This window comes from Carcharodon carcharias, chromosome 4 (genome assembly GCF_017639515.1).
Source record: "Carcharodon carcharias isolate sCarCar2 chromosome 4, sCarCar2.pri, whole genome shotgun sequence".
Classification (NCBI taxonomy): domain Eukaryota; kingdom Metazoa; phylum Chordata; class Chondrichthyes; order Lamniformes; family Lamnidae; genus Carcharodon; species Carcharodon carcharias.
In genome coordinates, this window is record NC_054470.1 from 166,152,779 (window position 1) to 166,180,717 (window position 27,939).

General features: G+C 40.1%; 1 protein-coding gene across 4 annotated transcripts in view; it reads right to left on the reverse strand.

Annotated features, from left to right (window-relative positions):
• Positions 1-1,609: 1,609 nt before the first annotated feature.
• Positions 1,610-27,939, reverse strand: part of srek1 (splicing regulatory glutamine/lysine-rich protein 1) — a 68,164-nt gene continuing 41,834 nt past the window's right edge. For all 4 annotated transcript variants that reach the window (XM_041185994.1, XM_041185995.1, XM_041185997.1 and 1 more), the window contains 5 exons: positions 26,816-26,944; positions 16,215-16,355; positions 11,417-11,824; positions 7,867-8,044; positions 1,610-4,454 (listed from right to left, as the gene is read on the reverse strand). In XM_041185994.1, the coding sequence (XP_041041928.1) occupies positions 4,188-4,454; positions 7,867-8,044; positions 11,417-11,824; positions 16,215-16,355; positions 26,816-26,944 (1,123 nt within the window). In that variant the 3' untranslated portion in view covers positions 1,610-4,187. The remainder of the gene's footprint in view (positions 4,455-7,866; positions 8,045-11,416; positions 11,825-16,214; positions 16,356-26,815; positions 26,945-27,939) is intronic.

Genomic DNA, 27,939 nt, shown 5'->3' on the forward strand with positions numbered 1-27,939 from the left:
AGTGCAACATACCTCACCCACAAACTCTCCATTCCTCGGAGTCCTGTCTTTCAGCACCCCAACATGTTGTACCATTAAGAACAAGGCCTTCAACCTCATAGGCTCTGTGCTATTGGAATTCCCCTTTATTCACTTCCAAATCTTTACTGTTTTTTTCTCCTTTAAGACCATCCTTAAAGCTTATCAGCTCAACCAAGCTTTTGGTCACCCTTCCCTATATCAGCTTCTTTGACTTGGCATCAATTTTATTTCCCTTGACACTTCTGAGGATATTCTCTGTGTTAAAGATATTATATAAAAGCAACTCCTGACTCCTACAAATATTACTTTTCCCAACCCTGTTCTCTCACTACTCCTTTACATCTCATTTCTCTCCTTACTTTCTGCTCAATGTTTTTTTTATTTGATTGCCAGAGGCATAGTCAAACAAGCAATGAGATATATGTATGTGTGTATAAATGCATGAGATATATATATATATATAGATAGATAGATAGATAGAGAGAGAGAGAGTTATGAAGATATGTTTGTGTTAAATGTTGGACTTTTAAAAAGATTTTGAGGCAGACTAAAGTGATTTCAAGTCTACAGGAATATGGAATCTAATCACATTATTACATCAACGACAAGTCTACAAATTCCAACATAGACAATAGTTTCCCTGGGGATGTGTAAATGACCCTCTTCCTGCCTTATCAAAGATATCTATGGAGGAATCCACAATATTCAACAATGGAAAGTGAACCAAAGGTTAATTGCTTGGACAAAGGACATAATTTTTTCTGAGACAGCTCTCCAAACAAGCTAATCAAATTATCATTGGAAAATATAGATTTTTAAAAAAAAATACTGGCAGTTGGAGAGAAGTCATGTGACCAGCCAAGGTTTTTGCATGTTTGAAGCATCTGCTTGCGGCTGAACATCAGCAGTTGAATTGAGTGAAAGAAAGTCTCCCGCTCTTTCTCCATCTAAAGACTGAGCTCTACTAAATTTGATTGTGTCTTCATTGCTGCAGTAGAGAGTTTTTAAAGAAAGACTTCTATTTTACAGTAGTCTCCAGAGACGAAAACACCAGCAACAACTTTAAACCCATCTCATCACCGAAATCAAGGCTCTCAGATCCTATTTGTAGCCGGACAAGACAGCAAGCTACAAACAGTGAACTTCCTTTATCACTTTATGAACTCCCATTTGGCCAAATTTATCGTCCTCTACTCCGTATATGTATGTGTGGTTTCCACAAGTTTGTGGAAATATTTTTATGGTTTTAGCTAACCCCTTACTTTTTTAAACCCAAGAAAACCTGGCTGACTGGCACTTTATAATCACAGTCATGTAAACAGTTAAGTCCAGTGAATTGGCAAGTATAACCTTTTTGTCCAAAAACAAAAACCCTGTTGTGGTCAAATGAGGAAAGGGAAAAGAGGGGAGTCCTTCAACCCCTTTTCACCTGGTTGTAACAATAATATAATATATACACATACACACAACCATATATATGTATATATCCTCTACAGTTTGCAGCAATCACTAACAGTAATCAAGCTTAATTTTGTCTGATCAGAAATAAATAATTCAAGAAATAAACCATTGGACAATAATGCTTTGTTTTGTCACAGTTCCCATCTTTCCCAAAAGATATTTCCTTAACCAATATCATTAAAAACATGATTCCAAAGACATTACAAGTACAGTAATCAAATTAAGCCATGTTGTAAGAGGGAAAACAAGAGCTGTTCAACCAATTGTCCTTTTATTAATAGTTTAACTATAGTTATTAATTTTATAACGATTAAAAGGGAACAGTTGGACTAAATAATCACAGCAATCCGTGACTATTTGTAAAATGGATATCACACAACAATCTTTAGTGCCACAAAGATGAATTCAGTTGCATTTTCTGAAATAGACTGTAATTAGCAACTAGCCAATTTGCAAGTTTTGTATTATGGTTCTTCTTGTACTATAAACTTTTAATAGAAAATTGCACTTCACAGTTTAACACAATGTACAAATAGCATCTTTGCAGACTGTCAGAGCCTTACACGTGCTAAATATTCCAAAATGTCAGTAAATACCTCACCCTCCTAACACAACGCACCTTCAAAATGTAAGCAGTATGCAATAAATGGAGCTTATTTAACAGACATGAACCATTGGCAAAAGAAAACAGACATTATTAACTTCTGTATTGTTAGATCAACGAAGAAATAATGTGCCCTGTGGCATTCTGTAGAAATGAGAGGAAAAGGTTATTTGAACTATGAATGGTAGTGTGTTAAGTTTAACAAGACTTACTCTTGTATTGATAAGTATAGTATATCATGGTACAGTACTTGGACTCAATTATAGGTCTTAGCTTCTGAAATAAGAGTTCAATTCTCCATTTTCTTTGGCAGGAAAGCAGTCAATTATGGAAAAGATGTTAGCAGATTCCTACTCAGTCAAATAAATCCAGCAATAGTTTAGAATTACATTATTATGACCTAGACAAATTATGGCCTTAGAGCAGATTGTTTATCAGTTGCACTGTACTGGGCCATAAAATAGGGCAAGCTTGATCCTCCCCCAGCCCCCGCGCCCCTATTATTAGAGCAAAACAGTCAACTGCCACTGAAAATTACATAAGTAGAAGAGCGAGTAATATTTTCAGGAAGTGTTCCATTAACTATATATAAATGTTTTTCACTATGTTACAGTGCTTTTGCCTAAAAATTCAGAGGTTGAGATAATGCTTTCTTGCTATACTACAACACTATATTGCTTTGTTAAATATATTGGGTTAAAATGTAGAATTAGATTACACCACTGCTTATTTTATCTGTTCGATTTTTATCTCTCTTCTTAACGTGGTGGGTCATGCAAGGTATAGTTCAGACACCAAGAGTCCTCCAGTACTCTAACTCATGTAGCCTCTATACTTGTTGTAGCCAATCCTTACGCATGAGCTTCCATGAGCGTCAGCAATTGTAGACTTATGAGCTGCCAAGTTGAACCTTATCCTCATTTACAATTTGCACCTGCTCAATTTCTTGCAAGGATCACTGATAGTATTTAAAACCAGAAGCTCTGCCTGCTTGTTCCCCTTCCTATTCCACAGCTTAGAAGCTGTCAAACCCAACCGCCATTTCAGCTAATTCTGCATAAACTGATATTGGATCTTCCAGATCATTATAGCTTGGCATCACTAAATGATGCATTTACCTCACTAAAGTCATTGCAGGAGCTCTGTCTGCTTAGCTAATAATGAGTCACATCCTCACGTCTAGTTTTGGAATCTTTGTTCACAAACTCATTAGTTTATCTGTAATCAGTAAGATTCCAGTGCATGACAGCCCACACACAAAAATAACAACAAACGTGACCATAGTTTAAAGCTTTCAGTAATAAAGTGATTTATAGCAACACTAGAATCTGATTCATTCTGTTAAATCTTAACATCTTAAATCAAAGCAAATAAGCCAATCTTCTAAAGTAATTAAAAAGCCATCGTGAATAAATTGAATAGTAACTCTATAATTTCAGTGAAAGCACTGGTACCACTGTAACATCATTACTTATCAAATCACAAACCTCTTCCTATCTGTGATGCATATACATAAGAGTGCTTGATTTCATTTACTTGCCAAAGCTATATCGTACAAATAGAAAAATTCAGAGTTTGGAATCATTAATTTTATTTCTCCTGGAAAACTTGCACTCTGCAATAAAATCTTATTCTATCCAACTGTGTATTTTTCTATATTTCATCTGTCTGTATCAATACATCTGCAAATGGCCAAGTCTACAACTGCAAGGAGTGGAAAAAAAACTCTAGATGAAGAAATTGTTATTTAAGCATGACACTGTTCCCTCCCCTCATTAACACTAGCAAAATAATGTACTGGCAACTTACAGACTTAACAACATTCTGTGAAGGCAAATGTGTGTTTTGTGAGAGTTTAAACAAAGTAGTACATATATTTACAAATCCTTTTATGACAAAGGCACTACTTTGTCATTTTCAGTCTGAGTGACATTACTCATCCATCCATTCATTCATTCTATGCTCACTGGTTCATGCACGAACGCAGTTAAGTTTTTCGTTACAGATTTCTTCCATCATCAGCTTTAAAAGATTGATGAAGCACCCAATTGTGGGATCCATCAAAGATAATGCCACACAGATGTATAATTAGGTCAAACTGCTAAGGACATTCTACCTCAGCTGAAGGTACAGACTTGTTCTGCTTATCATTTAAGTCTGTAGATAATGTGTCTGTTTTTTCTCCGTTTTCCTCTTCAGCATTAACTAAAGGGGTATTTTCAGACTTCTTTTCTTCTTCTGTGTTTTGGTGAACTATGTTATGGTCACCATTTTCTTTAACATTGACCAAGACTTCACTACTGGTTTCAGTGTTTTCTTTATTTTTATCATTATTATACGCTTGTTCATTATTGCAGTCACCTTCGATCTGAAAAATAATAAATATCCATTAAAAACCCCACAAAAAACATGACTGATAATAGTAATCTAAATAAAGTAAGTTAGCATACGCTATCATAACATGATATTTACCTAAAAAAAAGTATGACTTATATTTAAGTTCAAAAGGGTAGACATAGAACGAATTGGACAGCTCTTTCATTATCCAGTGAAATTCCATTGCTTTTACTGGGCTGAATGGTCTCCTTCTATTCTGTAAAAATCCAACGATGGTTCCATCACAACTATTTTAGAATAGTTGACACAGATGTAAACAGAGCTCATCAACACAAATGTAAATGCTGTATGAAGTTGAGTCTCTTCATAAGCCACTCCTTTATACCCACTAGTTCTCATTATTGAGCAATGATGTCAAATGCCTTCAAGTCAGTCATCCAAACGAACATAGCGTGGGCCTGCACCAGAACCTCACTGAAGAGTCGATCACTGAACAGTGGCCCAAGAATCTATGTAACTTGACATACAGTTACAGGTAGATAGTTTATTCTTTAAACTCCTTAGCTCCTGTTTTGGTGATCCACCACCATTCAAGCTAGCTGTTGGTCAAATCCTGATTTACAATTTATGGAAGCAAACTAAAAAAAGGCTTGTTTAAAGTCAGCATATGCAAGTTCAAATAGGCACTGCTTCATAAATTTTTTTATGATACTATCAATCTCTCTATTTTCTCCCCAGTTTCCTCGCACATTGCAGTACCTGTGGCCGACAGAGGTGGCAGATAGCCTGCTCTCAGGGATCTACCAATAATACTACATGTCAACTACTAAGAACATGGCAGTGTCTTGGGGATGTCACTCATTTTAGTATTCTGTTCCAGTGGGAATTAGCTGGCCAGTTTGGTTATTCACACCCATGGTATTAAAAGTAGTTTCATGAATGGAGAAAACTTATCAATAACTTATCAGGTGCTTCTGTCAGATTTAACTGGGTAAAAAAAAAGTCCACAGATCCCAATGTAACAAAACAAAATGGTATGATAACATGGCAAGCAAAGATGATCTTACTTCATGCTATTTCTAACTATCGGGTCTATTCGGGTGCTTCACAATATTAGGATTATACTTATCGCCTGTGATACACAATTTGAAGCAGTCAGAGGGCCTTTTTAATGCAAAGTTGTCTAAAACTAAAGCCTCTCTCAATACGACGTTGTGTCAGTTCTGGAGAGATGAAAGGTAATTCTGAAGAGGTAACATGCTTTACAATCTTGATAACAGTTCATAATTAAACTAAACAAATATAAAACAATATTCACACCAGTTGTATAAACAGAATATCCATAATAGGTAGGGCAAATGGTTTGTAATTTCCCAGACCAGCTCAGAAATTGGCATTTTTTTTACTGTCTCTGGAACTTTTGTAAAATTGCAGCATTCAAACAACAAATTGCAGTGAGCGTAACAGAAGAGAATTATTGGGGATGTCAGTCAGTTGATACATTGTGACTGCCTTTGTGACTGGTGAAGAAAGTCTTCAAAACTACACTATGGAGTAAACTGGCTGTTCCTGTGTCATTATTTTGCAGACCTTGCATTATTTCTGTGTTACATCTCAAAACCCAACTAGCCAGGATAAGAATAGAAATCTGACTCAGTTTAACAGATCAACTTTGATTCCAATTTGGGCTGCATTGTATTTTAAGGTTATTTTACAACAGCACTATTTTAAAATTATTCATTCATGGGCTGCAGGCTTTGCTGGCTGGGCCATCATTTATTGACCATCCCTAGGTGATGAGCTGCCTTCTTGAACGTTGCAGTCCATATGGTATAGGTACCAGTGCTGTTAGGGAGTTCCAGGATTTTGACCCAGCAACAGTGAAGGAACGGTAATATATTTCCAAGTCAGGACGGTGAGTGACTTAGAGGGGAACTTCCAGGTGGTGGTGTTCCCATCTATCTGCTGTCCTTGCCCTTCTAGCTGGTAGAAATCGTGGGTTTGGAAGGTGCTGTCTAAGAAGCATTGGTGAATTCCTGCAGTGCATCTTGTACACACTCTTGCTACTGTGTGTCGGTGGTGGAGGGAGTGAATGTTTGTGGATGTGGTGCCTAACAAGCGGGCAGCTTTGTCCTGGAGGGTGTCAAGCTTCTTGAGTGTTGTTGGAGCTGTACTCATCCAGGCAAGTGGAGAGTCAGGAGGTAAGTTACTTGTCGCAGGATTCCTAACCTCTTAACTGCTCTTGTAGCCTCATTATTTATATGGCTAGTCTAGTTCAGCTTCGGGTCAATGGTAACCCCCAGTATGTTGATAGTGGAGTATTCAGTGATGGTAATGCAATTGAATGTGTTCCAGACTTGGCTAGGGGTGCAGCAAGTTCTGGTTCACAAGTCTTCAATTGAATGTCAAGAGGTGATGGTTAGATTCTCTCTTGTTGGAGATGGTCATTGCCTGGCGCAAATGTTACTTGACATATGTCAGCCCAAGCCTAGATATTGTCCAGGTTTTGCTGCATTTGGACATGGACTGCTTCAGTATCTGAGGAGTCGCAAATGGTGCTGAACATTGTGCAATCATCAGCGAACATCCCCACTTCTGACTTTACGATTGAAGGAAGGTCATTGATGAAGCAGCTGAAGATGGCTGGGCTGAGGACACTACCCTGAGGAACTTCTGCAGTGATGTCCTGGAGCTGAGATGACTGACCTCCAACAACCACAACCATCTTCCTTTGTGCTAGGTATGACTCCAACTGGTGGAGAGATTTTCCTGTGATTCCCAGTGACTCCAGTTTTGCAAGGGCTCCTTGATGCCACACTCAGTCGAATGCTGCCTTGATGTCAAAGATAATCACTCTCACCTCACCTCGGGAGTTCAGCTCTTTTGTCCATGTTTGAACCAAGGCTGTGACGAGGTCAGGAGTTGAGTGGCCCTGGCAGAACCCAAACTGGGCATCAGTGAGCAGGTTATTGATAAGCATGTACTGCTTGATAGCACTGTTGATGACCCCTTCCATTACTTTACTGATGATTGAGGGTAGACTGATGGGGCACTAATTGGCTGGGTTGGATTTGTCCTGCTTTTTTGAGTACAGGACGTGCCTGAGCAATTTTTCACATAGCTGGGTAAATGCCAGTATTATAGCTGTACTGGAACAGCTTGGCTAGGGGTGCAGCAAGTTCTGGAGCACAAGTCTTCAGTATTATTGGAATGTGTGTGCATATTGAATTTCTAACCACCTATATACATATTCATGTAAGGGGATTCCATTTATTTCTGCTTGCTAAGTTTAGGAAACCTGCTTCTCATTAGTGAATGTGTTTTATTTTTATCCATACCCACAATAACCACCTGTATTTCTTAAATACTTTAAAGCTGCTCTTAAAATAAAATACGAGTTATGGCACAACTTAATTTCCAGCAATTCCTTCATTAAATTGCACCTTGATATCTGTTTTATCCAGCTTGATTTTGCCATCTTTTTCCTTGTCTTTCTTCTTCTTGGAGGTAGAATGATCCCGTTTGTTCTTATCCTGGCTCTGGCTGCTTGAATTTTCTCTGTTCTCAACTCTATCTCTGCTGTGTCCTCTGTCTTTGTCTTTTCTTTTCTCTTTCTTATTTCTGACAAAAAGGCAACATTTACACAGTGTACAAAAATAATGGACAGCCAAATATCTAAACATACAATGATCATATTAATATTCAATTGGCAGGGTTCCTGGAATTTTGCAAGACAAAGAGGGGAAGGAAAGGAAAAAATAAGCAAGACAACAAGAGGGAAAGGAGAGAAATAAAGAAAAAAGTGAAAGCGAGGGAGAGGAGGGGAAAAAAAAAATCACTGAATTGTTACAGTGCAGAAGGAAGCCATTCAGCCCATCAAGTATGCACCAGCTCTCTGAATGAGCAATTCACTTAGCGTCATTCTCCATAAAGTGCTTTTAAGATGTCATGAGGCTCATGAAAGCTGCTATGTAAATGCAATTTCTTTTCTAGACTTCATAGTCCTTTTTTAGAATTAGACTGTTATCTGAAGAGAAAGAATTTGTAAGCTTACGGAGAAATGGTAGTAATTTTGAAGAGTTACTGTCGCAATATAGGAAATGTCAATCTGCATACAGCAGGCTCCCACAGACATAAATGTGATAATGACCAGATAATCTGTTTTAGCAAAGTTGGCTGAAGGATAAATATTGGGCAGACAGAGGGCAACTCCACCACTCTTTTCCAAAGAGCATGGTGTTGCACCAATTTCCTGTAGGAATTGTACAGATATCAACAAGATAAATATTTTTAAATTACTGTATAAAATATATTAAAAGGACAGTTTGGTTTAGTCATATTGTGCATTTTAAACTATAAAAATTAATGTAGGTACATATGTACTTATCCCATAGCCAGTTGAAGAAATTAATTAGGTAATCAATGGTAGTTTGAATACTAATAGAACTTAATCTCTCACAAATTGCATCTTAATACCCAGTAATTTGTATCCATTAATCTTTACACATTCACTTAAGAACATAATAGGAGAAAGATTTAGGTCATTCAGCCGTTCAAGCCAATCAATACGATAAAGGCTAATCTTCTACCTCAACTCCCCTCCCCACCCTATCCCCACATCCCTTAATTTCTTCAGTATCCAAAAATCTAATAATCTGTCTTGAATGTAACAAATATTTGCGCAGCTCCTTTAATGTAATGAAACATCCCAAGGTGCCTCACAGTATTATAAAGCAAAATATGTCACAGAGCCACATAAGGAGATATTAAGTAAGATGATCAAAAGCTTGGTCAGAAGTAGATTTTAAGAAATGCCTTAAAAGAGGAGAGCGAAGTAGAGACATGGAGAGGTGCAGGGAGGGGGGCCTAGGCAACTGAAAGCAAGGCCGCCAATGCTGAATACAATTACAACTGGGGATATACAAGAGGCAGAATTAAATGAGCACAGATATTACCCCCAATCCCATGAGTTTTAAATTTGCATAATTATCTGTTAAACTCTTCAGAGGTTCTGCAAACTTAAGGAGCTGAATTTAATGGTGCTTGCCAATGCCCCTTGCATCCCACCTTATATATAGAATGCATGCTAAATTTAGCCCTCTCAAGAGGGAAAATATTAACTGGTATATGTTTCTGCTTCAAAATTACCAATTCCATATATCACTTCAATCCACACTGGATAACGATTCTAAAATGATACTTCTGAAAAGTGCATGCGTAAGGATTGAGGACAAATCCAATTTCGCAATGAAATACGATCTTGAAGTAGGTTTCTGTTAGCACAACAAAAGCTTATTTTCAACTTTGACTATGCTGCTGGGGTAAACAATGAGCAGAAAGCACTTTTATACTCAGAGGGAGAACAAAAGCAGCTATCAAAATCACCATAGATGATGGCGAGAAAAAGGCATCAATGCTATTGTGATCATCGGGTCTCAGGAGTGGTCTCACCAGACTGTATCACAAAACCTTTGTGGCAGCGCTACGAAGTGGAGAGGCTGAGCCTTCCTAATCATCTCTATCGCACAAACAGTAACACCATGAAGGTGAACAGTCATCTGGATTCTCACGATTTGTTTTTATTTTCCCAAAATATTGCAACTGTACCACAGAGGGGGGCTGGAATAATAAACTGAAAATTTTTTAGACTGAAGTCTGTGTGAAATGTAAAGGAAGCCTCTATTTTAGAGTCAGGAGTCCTGCCCAAATGGCAGGAACCCTACTACAATTGGATAAAATGGTGGCTTGGCATCACAAGCTGAGTTTGTGCTTTGCCATTTTAACTTCCAAGTTTTAGCAGCTGCAAGGTCAAGCCCAAAAGCTGTCAGCAAAAGCTGGAGATACACAAGATCAAACGCGAGGAGAGGCTGAGGTAAGTTAATTTTAACTTTTTTTTGTGTCCTTATGGGCCTGGAAGAGCAGGACTGTTCCTTTGAGCCTGACAAGGACTCCTTGGGTTTTGCCAGCCTCAAAACGTCCGTTTCCCTGCCAGCGCATACAATCACCATGGTCCCTCCCTCTTTGCATGTACCTTGATGGGGACCTTTTTTTATTCATTCATGGGATGTGGGTGTCACTGGCTAGGCCAGTATTTGTTACTCATCCCTAATTGCCCTTGAGAAAGTGGTGAACTGCCTTCTTGAACCACTGCAATGGTACACCTACAGTGCAGTTAGGTAGAGAGTTCCAGGATTTTGACCCAGTTACAGTGAAGAAACTACGATATGTTTCCAAATCAGGATGGTGAAGGGTTTGGAAGGAAACTTCCAGGTGGTGGCATTCCCATGCATCTCCCGCTCTTGTCCTTCTAAATGGCAGCAGTTGTGGGTTTGGAAGGTGCAGTCTAAGGAGCATTGGTGAGTTCCTGCAGTGCGTGTTGTAGATGGTACACACTGCTGCTACTGTACATCGGTGGTGGAGGGAGTGAATGTTTGTGGACAGGGTGTCAATCAAGTGGGCTGCTTCTACAAACATTCAATCCCTCCTTCCTGGGGGTCCCTGTTGGTGGCCTATTGCCATTTCCCACTCCCACCAGCCATCATGGCATTCTGTTGGCATTGGGTGGGAGTTAGCACTGTCCATTGTAAATTAGAGTCAGCAGGCAAAATTACCTGTAACTCAAGCTGCCATACACTCATCAAAGCATGGAACAATAGCTTGCCAATGTACTAATTTAATTGTAGCCAAGTACCCCAAAGCATTTGATAGAAACAGAAAGAGAAAGAAAAGACACAGAGCAACAGAGAACTGTTAGGGAGATGACTGAAGGTACAGTCAAAGAGGCAGATTTGAGTAGTCAACTGAAGGTGCGTAAGAGTGCAGGAAGGATGAAGGGATGTGGGATGAGGTCCAGGGAGCAGAGGTATGACAGTTCAAAGCTTGGGAACTTAAGTGTACTTAGGCTGTTTGATGTTAAAAAAGATTATATAAATGCAGGTATCTTTGTAGGTCCAAAATAAATTTAGTTATATATAGAAATTTATGTAAAGTCACCTTCTTGGAGATGGAGATCTGGAAAACTTTCTTTTTGGTGTCCTTGGCCGTATTCTCGGTGACCTGGACCTCCTCCTTGGTGACCTGGATCTCCTCCTCGGCGATCTGGAAACCCTCCTCCTCGGTGACCTGGACTTCCTTCTCGGAGACCTGGACCTCCTCCTCGGTGACCTGGACCTCCTCCTCGGCGACCTGGACCTCCTCCTCGGTGATCTGGACCTCCTCCTCGGCGACCTGGACCTCCTCCTCGGCGACCTGGACCTCCTCCTTGGTGACCTGGACCTCCTCCTCGGCGACTTGGACCTCCTCTTTGGTGTCCGGGACCTCCTTCTCGGAGACCTGGACCTCTTCCTTGGTGACTTGGATCTTTTTCTTGATAAACTCCTGCTTTTCTTTCGATATTTTTCTCTGTAAATATAATTACCATAATTTCACAACATGTTCACAACAACTGGTAGAAAAGGACATTGGATGACAATAAATAATCCCTGCTGTCATCTTAGTGGCAGCATCACCTGGGCCAGAAGGATGTGGGTTCAAGTCTGAGTTCCAGACTCGAGTGCATAAATTAGACTGGAACTTCAGTGCATTGAGGGAGTGCCATTCTTCTAGAAGCGCAGTCCATTAGATGAAACAACTATGCATTAAAAATTCAAAAAAGAGGGATTCCTTTCTTAACCAACACCACCAAAAACAAAATAACTGGTCATTCACCCAGTTGTTTTTGATATCTTACTGTATTAACTGGTTGTCATATTTCTTCAAATAACAAAAATTTGCATTTATATAACACATTTAACAGAGGAGATGGGATTTAAAGAGGATCTTAAATGAGGAGAATTCTAGAGATTGGGTTCCTGGCAGCTGAAGGTACAATAACCAATGGTGGGGTTGAAGGAGGGATACACAAGAGGCCGGAGTCAGAGGAATGAAGAATTTGGGGGTGTTGTAGAGCGGAGAAGATTACAGAGATAGGGAAGGGTGAGGCCATGAGGGATTTGAACAAAAGGGTGAGGAATTTTAAATTTGCGATGTTGGTTGATTGGGTACCAATGTGGATCAGGGAGGAGAGGAATGATGGATTTGCAAGACTTGGTACAGGATTGGATAAAAACTGCAAAATTTTGAATAAGCTGAAACATATGATGGGTGAAGGGTGGGTGGTCTGCCAGGACAACACTAGAATGATATAGTGTGGAGGTGACAACTGCATGGATAAGGTTTTTAGAAGCAAATGAGTGCAGTTAGAGGCAGAGATGGATGATGTTAAAGAGTTGGAAGTAGGCAAGCTTTGTAGTGTAGAAGATATGGGGTCTGAAACTTGGCTCAATAGGATGCCAAGATTTCAGACAGGCTAATACAGCCTGATTCAGTGGTCTGGGAGAGGGATGTATAGATGGCAAATGTGTGGTGGCGGCTGAAGACAATGGCATTCGTCTTTTCAATGTTTAATTGGAGAAAATTGTAGCTCATTCAAGACTGGATATTTCAAGTAATTTATTGTAAAATTAAGTGCTTTGAGAAGTTTCCATGTAAAAGGTGCTATATAAATGCAAATCCATCTTTCTTGTATGTTAAGTTCTAAAAGTCCATAAGAAACAAATGGCCTCAGGGATGCCCAATTTCTGTCCCTTCCAAAAGGTCATAACAGTGAACTGGGCTGAAATTCCAGTGCAGTACTTAGGTAAGTAATATAGGCTGCACATCTGGCTCATTCTGAGATCCAGCACAAATTTAACACACTGCCTGTGATCATGTGAATGCACTGCATGCTTTGAACACCACCTGCCAGTTTTCAGGTGTGATCGAATTTCTAGACTCTCAAAAGTGCCTTGTATTTCTTGAGTTTTCTTCAAGCAAGAGACTAGAATGTTGGGAACATGGATATCGTTACAACTGTCATCAAAGCCTGAATGTGGTCAACAAGCAATTATGGCAGTTTTTTTCCTCCCCCAGATGGACCTACTCTGGGAGTGCATTGAGTCCTTCTAGAACTTTGATTGAAAATTGCTCCCTATCAGTGGTGAATGAATTTAAGTAATAAATAATTCTGGCCCACATTTAACCTTAGAATCCAAACATCAGCAGTGTATATGATTAATAAATAACAGAAAACAATTAAGCAGAGACAAGCGATGTCAAGTGAAATACAGCCCTAAAAACATAGCCAGTTGTAAAGCAGCAATAAATCAACTCAACTGACAGGCATCCATATAACCAGTCATCTAAGTGCCTGTTCCAAGCTCCTAGGAGAAACAATCCAATTAATTCCGCATTTCTCCTCTTTCCCACTAGCCCTGCAAATGTTCCTTCTTCAAGTATTGATCCAATTCCCTTTTGAAGGCTGTAACTGAATCTCTTACACCAGCCTTTCATGCAGTCCAAACCGTATCAACAATCCACTGCACAAAAACATTGCTTCATTTTGCCTTTGACTCTTTTGCCAACTATTGAAATTTGCGTCCTTTAGTTACTGATCCTTCTGCCGCTGGATACAGTTTCTCCTTATTTACTCTATCAAAATCATCCATGGTTTTGTGCATCTCTATCACATTTTCTCTTCAACTTCTCGGCTCTAAGGACAACAGCTCCACCATCCGCAGTCTTTCCACAAAACCGAAGCTCCCGATCCCTGGTTTTATTCTAATAAATTGTTTCTTTATCCTCTCGAAGGACTTGACATCATTCTTAAAGTGTGGTGCCCAGAACAGGACAATACTGCAGTTGAGGCCAAACTTCTGTTTTATACAGGTTCACCATAACTTCCTAGCTTTTGTACTCTATGTCTCTTATTTATAAAGCCCAGGTTCCCTTATGCTTTAACAGCCTTCTCAACTTAAAAAACATCATTCACGGGATGTGAGCATCACTGGTAATATTGCCCAAACCTAATTCTCCTTGAGCAGTTGGTGAGCCACCTTCCTTAACCTGCGGCCCATGCATATAAATACATTCACAAGAAAGGGGTTCCTGGATTTTGACCCAATGACAGTGAAGGAACAGCGATATCGCTCCAAGTCAGGATTGTGTACGACTTGGAGGGGAGCTTGCTGGTGGTGATGTTCCCTTGTGCCTCTGCCATTGTTCTTTGGTTGGAGAGGTCAGGGTTGGGTTGGGTTTGAAAGGTGCTGTCAAAGGAGGCTTGGCAAATTATTACAGTGTTTCTTATTGTTGGTAGACACTACTGCCACTGTGTGTTGTGGGTGGAATGCCAATTAAAGTGGCTTTGTCCTGGATGGTGTTGATTTCTTGTTATTCCACTTCAGAGATCTGTACACAAATATACAAATTAAGAGGAGTAGGCCACTCACCCCCTCGAGCCTGCTCCACCATTCAAAAAGATCATGGCTGATCTGACTGTAGCTTCAACTACACATCTCCGCCTATCCCCAATAACCTTTCATATACACCTCCAGGGGTCTCTTTTTTTAAAAAAATTCTTTCATTTGATCACATGAAGCAACATTTTTATGCAGTGGATTGTTGATATGGGATGGACTGCCTGAAAGGCTGGTGCAAGAGATTCAGCCTTCAAAAGGGAATTGGATCAATACTTGAACAAGGAACATTTTTAGGGCTACGGGGAAAGAGGAGAGATGCGGAATTAAACGGATTGTTTCTCCAAAGAGCTTGGAACAGGCAATTAGATGACTGGCAATGTGACAGTCTCTGGAAGTGCCAGCATTGGCTGCTCATCCCTAATTTCACTTGAGAACATGGGTGGTGAGCCGCCTTCTTGAACCAATGCAGTCCATCTCTGTTCCTGCACCTCCTTTAAAATTGTACCATTTAACTTACATTGCTCTGCCTCATTCTTCTTATCAAAATGTATCACTTTACACTTCTCTGCATTTACTTTCATTTGCTTTGTGCCTGCCCATTTCATCAGCCTATGTTCCCTGAAAGATCCTCAACTTCTACTATATTTTCAATTTTCCAGTCACCTGCAAATTTTGAAATTATGATCTAAAAACCAAAACCCAGGTAATTAATAATAATCAAAAAGAGCCTTATGAGAGTGGTCCTTAAAGAAGGAAACCTTTTAGTCTGAAAAACAACCATTCCCAACTGCTCATTGCTTTCTGCCCCTTAGCCAATTGTGTATCCAAGCAGCTGCTGTCCCTTTAATCCCACAGGTTCCAATTTACTAACAAGTCTATTATGGTGCTTTATCAAATGTCTTTTGAAAGTCAAACATACATCAACCGCACCACCCTCAACATCCTTCACTGTTACTTTCTCAAAGAACTCAATCAAGTTAGTAGTGAAAAATTATTTGCCTTTAATAAATACAAGCTTTTGATTATTACTCCATAATTTGCCAGCGTCAATTAAAGTTGTGCTGGGTTACTGTCCCTAAAGTTTCTTCACTCCCTTCCTTTGATCAAAGATATAATATTTGCAATTCTCCAGTCCTCTGGCATCACTCCCACATGTAGTGAGAATTAGAAGACAGTGGTCAGAACCGTTGCAATTTCTACCTTTTATTTTGCAAACTGGGATGCATCCCATCTGGACCAGGTGACTTTTCTATTTTGAGTACTGTTATCCCATTAAGCACTTCCTCTATATCCTATTAAACATCTTAAATCAAACTTCAAGCAGTAACAAGTCAAATTAAGTGTGAAAAATCAACTGTCATCACTTGGGTTGACATGTCTATGTTGCTTATGGCAACTCAATTCTTTATTTTTTTAAAATCATTAGGTCATCAAATTGAAAACAATTCTAAATATGTGGGAGCATTTATCTAATTTTCTGAACATAATTAAATACTCCAATTTATCTGATACCCTACTTGCTTGAACTCCGGGATCTCCTAGATGAGCTGTTTCTTCCTGGCGGAGTGCTGGACTTCTTTTCTTTCTTCTTCCCATAATCTCCATCTCCATCTTTGTTTTCTTCTTTCACTTTACTGTCACTTTCCACTTTCTTTTCCCTGTTAGTGTGCACAGAATTTGTAAATCACAGAAATAAGCATATTTTAGCAAGATACAATTTAATCTGTACACTTCAAAGATAGAAATTTCAGTGTATTTATATTTATCATCAGTTTTGTTCAACTTAATTTTTAAATATTAATTTTGAAGATTTACAAAGATACAACAAAGTTTTCATTAATCTAAATTCACCCATAGTTTTTAATTGAAAATTACTGACTATAATAATGAACACTAAGAAAAAATAAGTAATACCTATTTACAGCTGAGATAAGATTTTTAAACAAATTAAGGTCCAATTTTTCCCAATTGTAGAATGACTGTGGCCGCTTTTACCTTAAAAGGCTTGCACTTATATAGCAGTTCATCAGGTTGTTGAAACATTTCAATGCATTTCACACAATTAATCACTTGTACAATGCAGTGACATAAACAAGAAAGTTGAACTTCACATCGGGAATTACAAAATAACAAACTAACAAAATCACAAAGCCTGCCTAACTCATCCTTCCAGAGGCCCAATGGTTCACCTATCGCATAGCATTAGGCCTGTTAAGTCTGATGCTATAATGCTGAAGTTCTATAATGCTTTACGTGCACCTAGTACTACATTCAGTTCTGGTTACCAAGGGACAAAGCAAATAAATATTAAGTTTTGGAGAAATGCAGAGAAAGACCACAAGCTGCTATTTAATATTGTAGCTTTAAGAAGGGTAGAAAAATTTGAACACTTCAGTCAAGAAAGGGGGCAAATGAGCAAGGAGTTTAGATAGTAGTTAAGATACTAATTTGAATGGAAAAGGTTAATCTGAAAACTATTTTGACTTATATCATAAATGCAGGACAAGGGGAGATACATACAAACTAGCAAAAAAAACTGCAGGAATAATAGTGGTAAGCATTTCTGCTAGGCAGGTCAATGGAGACAAAAGTCTGGAATTGGAATCATTCTTGAGGTAGATTCTGTGATGGGGAATCAGTAGGTTTCTATGGGACGATAAACTAAATGGATGAAGTTAATTCTATTAGGGTTAATTTAATTACAGAAATGTAGGCATAGGAGGATATTTGATTGAGCTTTTTCAAATGATGAGGGATTAGATTCTTTCCAGTGGACAGATTATTTTTGAGATGAGTATAAAATAAATACGGAGAGTTAGATTAGATGCTATGAAGTAGTTATTTTCACAGAAAAGTCTTTGACTCCTGGAACAAATTGCTGGTGTGATGAATATGGATTACTTGTAGGCCTTCAAAAGGGAGCTGGATAATCTCCTGAGGCCACTTCAAGTTAACTAATAGGTAGTTAGTGGGCTGACTGGAAATAAAGGGGACTAATGAGTTATCAGTCTCTTGGAGTTTGCTTGATTGCTTTGGCAAATCACAGAAACATGTTCCTAAATTTGCCTAAGGCATTTCCTGTTTTTCTGCCTCTTCCAGATGATTAGGTCGGGTACAGTCAATAACCCATGAGGTTGCAATATGTCTGGATGGGACAGGCTTGATGGATCAGAGGTCTCTGCCCATTCATTTTCATGTTTAAATTTATTTCCATGATCTTCTCAATTTACTAGCACAAGAAAGTAACTCTGGAATCATGCAAAAGGTAGATAAACATTGTATTCATTGGATCAAAGGTTTGTTTCTAAGAAAGTGGCTGGCTGGCTGCATTGCCTTTAATTGTAGCTACCATTGTATCTTTTAGGGAGCTAGAAGTTCCTGCAATGTTCAGTGAATTTATCCAACAATAATTTAGCGAAACAGACCAAGATGATCCCTGGTCTGTGCTGATCTCAGCTGGGGCAACAGTAGTGCCACTATCCTCCGCGTACCAAAGTTACAATTCTTACTTCTGATCACGATCCGGCAACCATTGTTGGAAGTTCAAATGCAGGAAAAAATTTGTTTAAATGCGATGTCCCCATTATAGAAGAACATGCCCACAATTATTGTCAAGGCTTACCAAGGACCATTTAGATCTAGTACCAGAGGATGATGTTACTCATGGAGCTATATTTAAAGGAGGGGCAACATCTGCAGATGAGGAGAAATTACTGGGCAGAGAAAAAAATCTTGGCCTCCCTAATAACGTGGTAATGCCCAGGATTCTATTGGTTTTCATCACCTTAGAGTGAAAAAAAAATTTAATTAAAAAAAAGTCATGTGGCATTTAAAAGCTAGGAAAATAATTATCTGAAATCATGTGTTTCATATAATACAATAGGAATTGAAATGGTCTTATTTAATCAAGTCATCAACTTGGTTCTAACCCAGGCTGTCAGAAAAAAACTAGATAATGCCATTGCTTCACTCAGATAAAATTACACAAAACTGGTGAGTTGCTAAAGGCCTTCTATTATATTTTCTCTCATTAAATGACAATCACCATAAAAGTAAAAGAAATTAGTGTTCTTGCTCAGATTTTCTGCTTCCAACTGAATAATACAAGAAATTGTCACAGTTGCACCTGAAATCTTTAACAGTGAACTCTGCTCGATTTAGAAAATGAGACTAAAGTAGATTCATTGAGTTCTGATAAAGAATACAAATTTAAAATGACTAGGAAAGAGGACCTGTTTGGGGATTATCAGGAACTAGGACCTAAATTAAAGAACAGGTCCTCAAGTGTTATAATCTCCGGATTACTACCCGAGCCACGTGAAAATTGGCATAGGGACGCGAGTATAAAGGAAGTAAACATGTGGCTAAAGGAGTGGTGCGGGAAAGAGGGGTTCCATTTCGTGGGGCACTGGCATCAGTACTGGAACAGGAGGGATCTGTACCGTTGGGACGGTCTCCACCTGAACCGATCTGGGACCAATGTTCCAGCGAAAAGGGTAAATAGGGTGGTCAACAGGACTTTAAACTAGAAAGTGAGGGGGTGGGGGGGTGGAAAGGGTAAAACTCCAAGAAGTATGACTAATGGGAAACAAAGCAGCAGGTTAGCTTGTGGGGGGGTGGATTCAACTTCATGGAAAATTATGAAAAAACTGAAAAGAAAGGAGAGCCCAGGAGAGGCTATTAAAGTCCCCAGAACACACAATAGGAGAGTGTTTGGAAAGGGCTAGGAATCTAACTTCAAGCACATCAGATAAAGGGACGACAATGAGAAAGGGGACGGGAAATACAGGACTGAAGATGTTGTATCTGAATGCACGCAGTACACGAAATAAGGTAAATGAGCTTGTGGCGCAGATTGAAATTGGCAGGTATGATGTGGTGGGCATTACAGAGACATGGCTGCAAGGGGATTAGGACTGGGAGCTAAATGTCCAAGGATATACATCCTATCGAAAAGATAGGCAGGTTGGCAGAGGGGGTGGGATTGCTTTGTTAGTAAGAAATGAAATTAATTCGATAGCAAGAAATGATGTAGGGTCAGATGATGTAGAATCTGTGTGGGTAGAGTTGAGGAACCGCAAAGGTGAAAAAACCATAATGGGAGTTACACACAGGCCTCCGAACAGTAGTCAGGATGTGGGGCACAAGATACACCAGGAGATAGAAAAGGTGTGTAAGAAAGGCAAGTGATCATGGGGGATTTCAATATGCAGGTAGACTGGGAAAATCAGAACAAAAACAGAATTACCTGGAAAAACTCAGCAGGTCTGGCAGCATCGGCGGAGAAGAAAAGAGTTGACGTTTCAAGTCCTCATGACCCTTCGACAGAACTTGAGTTCGAGTCCAAGAAAGAGTTGAAATATAAGCTGGTTTAAGGTGTGTGTGTGGGGGGTGGAGAGATAGAGAGACAGAGAGCTGGCGGGGGGGGGGGGGGGGGGGGGGGGGGCGGTGGTTGTAAGGACAAACAAGCAGTGATAGAAGCAGATCATCAAAAGATGTCAACGACAATAGTACAATAGAACACATAGGTGTTAAAGTTAAAGTTGGTGATATTATCTAAACGAATGTGCTAATTAAGAATGGATGGTAGGGCACTCAAGGTATAGCTCTAGTGGGGGTTTTTTTTTAATAATGGAATTAGGTGGGAAAAGGAAAATCAGGTTGGTAGTGGATCCAAGAAAAGGAATTTGTGGGATTTAGCGATGTGTAATAAGACAGATTTGATAAGGGAGCTTAAGGCGAAGGAACCCTTAGGAGGAAGTGACCATAATATGATAGAATTTATCCTGCAATTTGAGAGGAAAAAGCTGGAATCAGATGTAACGGTATTACAGTTGAATAAAGGCAACTACAGAGGCATGAGGGAGGAGCTGGCCAGAATTAATTGGGAGATGAACCTAGCAGGAAAGACAGATGAACAGCAATGGCAGGAGTTTCTGGGAGTAATTTGGGAGACACAGCAAAAATTCATCCCTAGGAAGAAGCATACTAAAGGGAGGACGAGGCAACCATGGCTGACAAGGGAAGTCAGGGACAGCATAAAAGCTAAAGAGAAAGCATACAATGCGGCGAAGAGCAGTGGGAAACCAGGGGATTGGGAAGCCTACAAAGACCAACAGAGGACAACTAAAAAAGAAATAAGGAGGGAGAAGATTAAATATGAGGGTAAACTAGCCAGTAATATAAAAGAAGATTGCAAGAGTTTTTTAGATATACAAAGGGTAAGAGAGAGGCAAAAGTGGACATTGGGCCGCTAGAAAATGACGCTGGAGTAGTAGTATTGGGGAACAAAGAAATGGCTGAGGAACTGAATAGGTACTTTACGTCAGTCTTTACAGTGGAAGACATGAGTGACATCCCCAAAGTTCAAGAGAGTCGGGGGGCAGAGGTGAGTATGGTGGCCATTATCAAGGAGAAGGTGCTAGGAAAACTGAAAGGTCTGAAGGTGGATACATCACCTGGACCAGATGGATTCTGAAGGAGATAGCTGAAGAGATAGCGGAGGCGTTAGTGGTGATCTTTCAGGAATCACTGGAGTCAGGGAGGGACGCAGAGGACTGGAAAATCACTAATGTAACCCCCCTGTTTAAGAAGGGAGTGAAGCAAAAGACGGGAAATTACAGGCCAATTAGCCTGACTTCGGTGGTTGGTAAGATTTTAGAGTCCATTATTAAGGATGAGATTTCAGAATACTTGGAAGTGCATGGTAAAATCGAGCAAAGTCAGCATGGTTTCATCAAGGGGAGGTTATGCCTGACAAATCTGTTAGAATTCTTTGAGGAGGTAACGAGTAGGTTAGACAAAGGACAGCCAATGGATGTTATCTACTTGGACTTCCAGAAGGCCTTTGACAAGGTGCCGCACAGGAGGCTGCTCAGTAAGATAAGAGCCCATGGTGTTAGAGGCAAGCTACTAGCATGGATAGATGATTGGCTGTGTGGCAGGAGGCAGAGAGTGGGGATAAGGGGGTCCTTCTCAGGATGGCGGCCGGTGACTAGTGGAGTTCCGCAGGGGTCAGTGTTGGGAACACAACTTTTCACTTTATACATTAACGATCTAGATGAAGGAACTGAGGACATCCTGGCTAAGTTTGCAGATGATACAAAGATAGGTGGAGGGACAGGTACTATTGAGGAGGTGGGGAGGCTGCAGGAGGATTTGGATAGGTTAGGAGAATGGGCAAAGAAGTGGCAGATGGAATACAACATGGGGAAGTGTGAGGTCATGCACTTTGGTAGGAAGAATAGAGACATAGACTATTTTCTAAATGGGGAGAGAATTCAGAAATCTGGAGTGCAAAGGGACTTGGGAGTCCTAGTCCAGGATTCTCTTAAGGTTAACTTGCAGGTTGAGTCGGTAGTTAGGAAGGCAAATGCAATGTTGGCATTTATTTTGAGAGGACTAGAATATAAAAGCAGGGATGTGCTGCTGAAGCTTTATAAGGCTCTGGTCAGACCACATTTAGAATATTGTGAGCAATTTTGGGCCCCGTATCTCAGGAAGGATGTGCTGGCCCTGGAGAGGGTACAGAGGAGATTCACGAGAATGATCCCAGGAATGAAAGGCTTAACATATGAGGAACGTTTGAGGACTCTGGGTCTATACTCGATGGAGTTTAGAAGGATGAGGGGGGATCTGATTGAAACTTACAGAATAATTAAAGGCCTGGATAGAGTGGACGTGGGGAAGATGTTTCCATTAGTAGGAGAGACAGCCTCAGAGTAATGGAAGACCTTTTAGAACAGAGATGAGGAGAAACTTATTTAGCCAGAGAGTGGTGAATCTATGGAATTCATTGCCACAGAAAGCTGTGGAGGCCAGGTCATTGAGTGTATTTAAGACTAAGATAGATAGGTTCTTGACTGGTAAGGGGATCAAAGGTTACGGAGAAAAGGCGGGACAATGGGGTTGAGAAACTTATCAGCCATGATTGAATGGCGGAGCAGATTCGATAAGCCGAATGGCCTAATTTCTGCTCCTATGTCTTATGGTCTAAAATGTCAAAACTTTGCAGATGCTGCTTGTCTATTTCCAGAACTTTGCTTTTATTTTTAATCAACAAGTCACCTTCACCCGGAATTTATGGCTTTTAACTCAGACATTGCAAAGACAAATTTAGTCATAGCTTCCGCCTTGATTAATGAGATCATCTAGGTGTTTATGCTTGAAATATTAAAAAAAGTACTTTGTACAATTAACATTTGAGAACCACTAATCCATGGTGGATACTGTTTGGGTTGACAGTGTGCATCAGAAGTGCATTACACTTCACCAAATACTGGTGCTTGTACATTACCATTGTAGTACTCAAGTATGTGGAGCAGAAAGACTTCTGATACTGCTGGAGGCCCCCTTTTGGGCACTAGGATAGGAAGATCAGGAGAAAATTAGATCCTGCAGTATCATTATGGAGGCATTAAAACCCCATGGCAGAAGAGAGAAACTATCTCATTTTTATGCAAGTAATGGGTCAAGTATTTTATCTGTATACCTTTCAATGAATTTTGGTAAGGTTATAATTTAATTACTGTGTGTAAGAAGCTGTGATCGGAGCGTTGGTATTCTTCATGTTTATTTAAATGTTCTGTCCCCTGCGAACAAGGTTGTGCTGCTGTGTCATTGCTGGAATGGCAGCAGAACTCTGCACAGCTATCGAGGCACCCATGCAATCTGCCTTGTAAGAAACTGATAAAAGGACTGTGTCATGATGCCAAATAAGAGGTGGAACACGCATAGGAGATTATCAATTAACTGAATCTTCTCATTTCATTCCAGGTGACATGGCACAGTTCTACAGTTAAGGAGTGGAAAGATGGTGAAGGAGGGAGGGCTTTAGATACCTGGGATACTGGATCTGGGGGAGATGGCACCTGTACAAACCAGATGGGTTGCACCTGAACAGAGCTGGGACTGAATTCTTTGCGGGGCGTTTTGCTAGAACTGATAGGAGGGTTTTAAGCTAACTCAGCAGGCGTGTTGGAACCAAGAGAAAATATTAGCGAGGAATACCAGGGTGCACCAAATACTGGGAGGGACAGACAGCACTCATATAGAGCATAGCAAGTTAATAAGTAAAGCTGGGGTAAGGGAGAAGGTAACAAAATCTAAATCAGAGTTATTATGCATGTATGTGAATGCATGGAGTACAGTGAATAAAACTGGAGGGGGGGTTGCAGGCGTAGATTGCCATGTGGAAATATGATGATGTGGCGATAACAGAGACCTCCCTCAAAGGAGGGCAGAACTGGGTGTTAAACATTCCTGGGTAGGTGGTGTTCAGAAAAGATAGGAAATGAAGGAAATGAGGAGGGGTGGCTGTATTGGTTAGGGGTTGTAGCATTGTAGTGTTGGAGAAAGAGGATGTCAAAGAGGCTTCATGGACAGAATCAATTTGACTGGAGCTAAGGAACAAAACGGGTGCAATTACATTGCTTGGCACAGTCTTTAGGTCACCAAATAGTGAGAAGGACATAGAAGAACAAAACTGCAGGGAAATTACAGAGAGATGCAAACACTATAGAGTAGTTATAATGGGGGACTTCAATTACCCGAATGTAGACTGGGGCAGCAGTAGTATAAAGGATGGAGGGGCAAAAGTTCCTAGGTTGTGTTCAGGAGAATTTTCTACAGCAGTATGTGTCCAATCCAACAAGAAAAGACTCTTGGAAATGAGGTGGGCCAAATAGATCAAGTGACAGTGGGGCAACATTTAGGAGACAGTGATCATTGTGTTGTACATTTCAGGAAGATGATGGAAAAAGAGAACTGGCAATCCAGAGTAAGAATAATTAACTGGACGAGAGCCAACTTTGATGGGGCAAGAACGGAGCTGTGACAGCTAGACTCGAACGAAAGATTGGCAAGAAAAACTGTAGCTGAACAATGGTTTATCTTCAAAAAAGAATTGGTTTGGGCACAGTCAAGGTAAACTCCATTGAAAGGGAAAGGTAGGGCAAGCAAATCCAGAGCTCTCTGGATGAAAAAGGAGAATGAAATTAAGATAAAAAAGAAAAACTGTCAGGTAGAAAATACAATTGAGAACCATGGGGAATACAGAAGGTTCAGAGGGGAGGTGAAAAAGCATATTAGAGAAGCAAAGAGGGATTATGAGAAAAGGCTGGCAGCCAAGATAAAGGGAAATCCCAAAGTCTTCTATAGACATTTAAATAGGAAAAGGGCGGTAAGAGGAGTAGGGCCGATTAGGGACCTAAAAGGGAATTTACACCTGGACGAAGGGGCCATGGCTGAGGCATTAAATGAATACTTTGCATCTGTATTTACCAAGGAGGTAGATGCTACCCAGGCCATAGTGACAGTCAAGGAAACTCTGTCACTAAAAAAGTTCAAAACTGACAAGGAGGAAGTGTTGAATACACACTCGGTACTTAAAATTGACAAGGCACTGGGACTGGATGAGATGCATCCAAGGATACTGAAGGAAGTGAGAGTAGAAATTGCAGGGGCACTGGTCATAATCTTGCAGTCTTCCATAGACTCAGGGGTGGTGCCAGAGGACGGGAGAATTGCAAACGTTATGCACTTATTCAAAAAAGGTTGTAAGGATAAGCCCAGCAATTACAGACCAGTCAGTTTAACTTCAGTTAAGTTGGAGTGGGCAGTTAGGTGGCAGATGAATTTCAATGTGGATAAGTGAGGTGATGCATTTTGGTAGGAAGAACATGGTCAAACAATATAAAATAAGGGGTGAAGTTTTGAAGGGGGTTTCAGGAGCAGAAAGACTTGGGTGCATATGTGCATAGATCATTGTAGGTGGCAGGACAGGTGGAGATAGGAGCTAATAAAGTATATAGTATCCTGGGCTTTATTAATAAGGGCATAGAATACAAGAGCAGGGAAGTTATGATGAATTTATATAAGACACCCGTTAGGCCTCAGCTGGAATATTATGTACAGTTCTGGACGCCACATTATAGAAAGGATGTGAACACATTGGAGAGAGTGCAGAAGAGGTTTACAAGAATGGTTCCAGGTATGTGAAACTTCACTTACGAAGATAGATTGGAGAGGTTGGGACTGTTCTCCTTGGAGAGAAGGCAGCTAAGAGTAAATTTAATAGAGATGTTCAAAATCAGGAGCAGGCTGGATAGAGTAGATAGGGAGAAGCTGTTCTCGCTCGTGAAAGGATAATGAACAAGAGGGCACAGATTTAAAGTGATTTGCTAAAGGAGCAGATGTGAGAAAAAACTTTTTCACATTAGTGGTTCAGATCTGGAATGCACTGCTTGGAAGTGTGGTGGAGGTAGGTTCAATCAAGGCATTCAAGAGGGCATTGGATGATTATTTGAATAGAAACAATGTTCAAGGGTACAGGGAAAAGGCAGGGCAATGGCACTAGGTCAGAATGCTCATCTGGAGAACCGGTGCAGACACGATGAGCCGAATGGCCTCCTTCTGTGCCATTAAAATTCTGAGATTCTGGGTAGAGGGCTGCCTATCTTGTGATAGGGACACAGTTGCCAATGGCTCATGAGAATGCAGGCAAATGACTTCACAAGTTGCCAAGGGATCTCACAGCTGTTTCTGCTCAGCATCCTCCAAAGAAGCCATAACACAAAATGCAAAGTTGGCACTGTACTGAAAATGGCTTGCAACATTAAGTATAAAGAACCAACAGCATTCTGCAACAAGTACTCAGGCAATAAAACCATTCTAATTAAAAAGAAGCAAAAATAAAGACCGTTCTTAGTAATACCAGCCTTTTTAAAGATAGATAGCATCAACATTCAAGTCTGATAGGTGCAATGCCAGTTTTGATTTGGGAGTTTGCTTATGAAATATGTTGGATGGGGAATTGAGTGTATAGGCTTATAGTGCTCATCAGCACACAGTTTACACTGGTTCACCATCTTCAGGCCAAGTCAGGTGGAACTACCTCAAAAACCATACAAGAAAGTCAGCTGTTATTCAGGTGCAAGACGGTAGCAAAGCATTAGTGCTTGTTAACATGCTCACTGAGATGTTCTAGCTGACAATCTCTGGATAGGACACATTTGTTAGGTGCTGTTTAGGCACCTAACCCAAGAATATTAAAACTGAAGACTGAAAGGGCAAATTGGAAGTTTGGCTCCTTAAATTTTAAACAATAACAGGTGTTTACCTTGATGGCGAACAACTTTTTGATCGGCGCCTGTCTTTTGATCGTGAACGCTTTGTATGAGGACTCTTAGAATCACACCTGTCTTTGTGTCTTGAGGGAGATCTCTGTTGCGACCTACTCCTGGAACATCTGAAGAATAAAGGTAGGAATAAAGTTTTTTTTCTGTGACAACACAAAGAGACTCAAAAATTGAACGCATGCATAATTTTTTTAGAAAAAGCAGAAAATTTTGGTAACTAGCTTTGTAACCGCTTTGAAGTAAAACAAAACACAATTTTTTTTTCAGTGCTGTAGTTCAAAAAAGATGCCAGTTTTAAAAAAAAACTGTGATGTAACAACCAAGTACAGCAATTTTCAGCATTCCAGTCATCAGTAGGTAGCCTGCTATAAAAAGAACACTTCCCCCCCCAGCCCGTGACCACAGGAAGCAACATGATAGAAAGCATGGAATGTCATAGTGTCGGGTTATTGAAGTCCATATCTAACAAAGGGTATGCAAGTGTCCACTAAGTAATGCTGACTAGGGGATTAATACTTCAGCTGGTAGTAGAGCATAACAACAAATCTCAGTCCTTTTAGATTAGAAAGAGGAAATATCAGCCATGATTCAGGCTCCCAACTGTCATCAATAAGTCACCAGAATCAGATGAGATCCATTCAAGGAAACTGAGGGAAGTAAGGATGGAAATTACAAAGGCACTGGCCACGATCTTCCAACCGTCCTTGGGTTGGTGCCAAAGGACTGGAAAATTGCTCAAGAAGGGGTGTAAGGATAAGCCCAGCAACTACAGGCCAGTCAGTGTAACCTCACTGGTGGAAAAGCTTTTAGAAACAAAAATCAGGGATAAAATTAACAGTAACTTCAACAAATTTGGACTAATTAAGGAAAGCCAAAACGGATTTGGGGCAAAGGGCAAATTGTATTCAATTAACTTGCTTGATTTTTTGATGAGGTAACAGAAAGAGCTGATGAGGGTAATGCGTTTGATGTGGTGCACATGGACTTCCAAAAGGCATTTGATAACATGACACATAGTAGGCTTGTCAGCAAAGTTAGAGCTTATGGAATAAAACGGACAATATCATCATGGATACAAAATTGGCTGAGTGGCAGGAAATTAAAA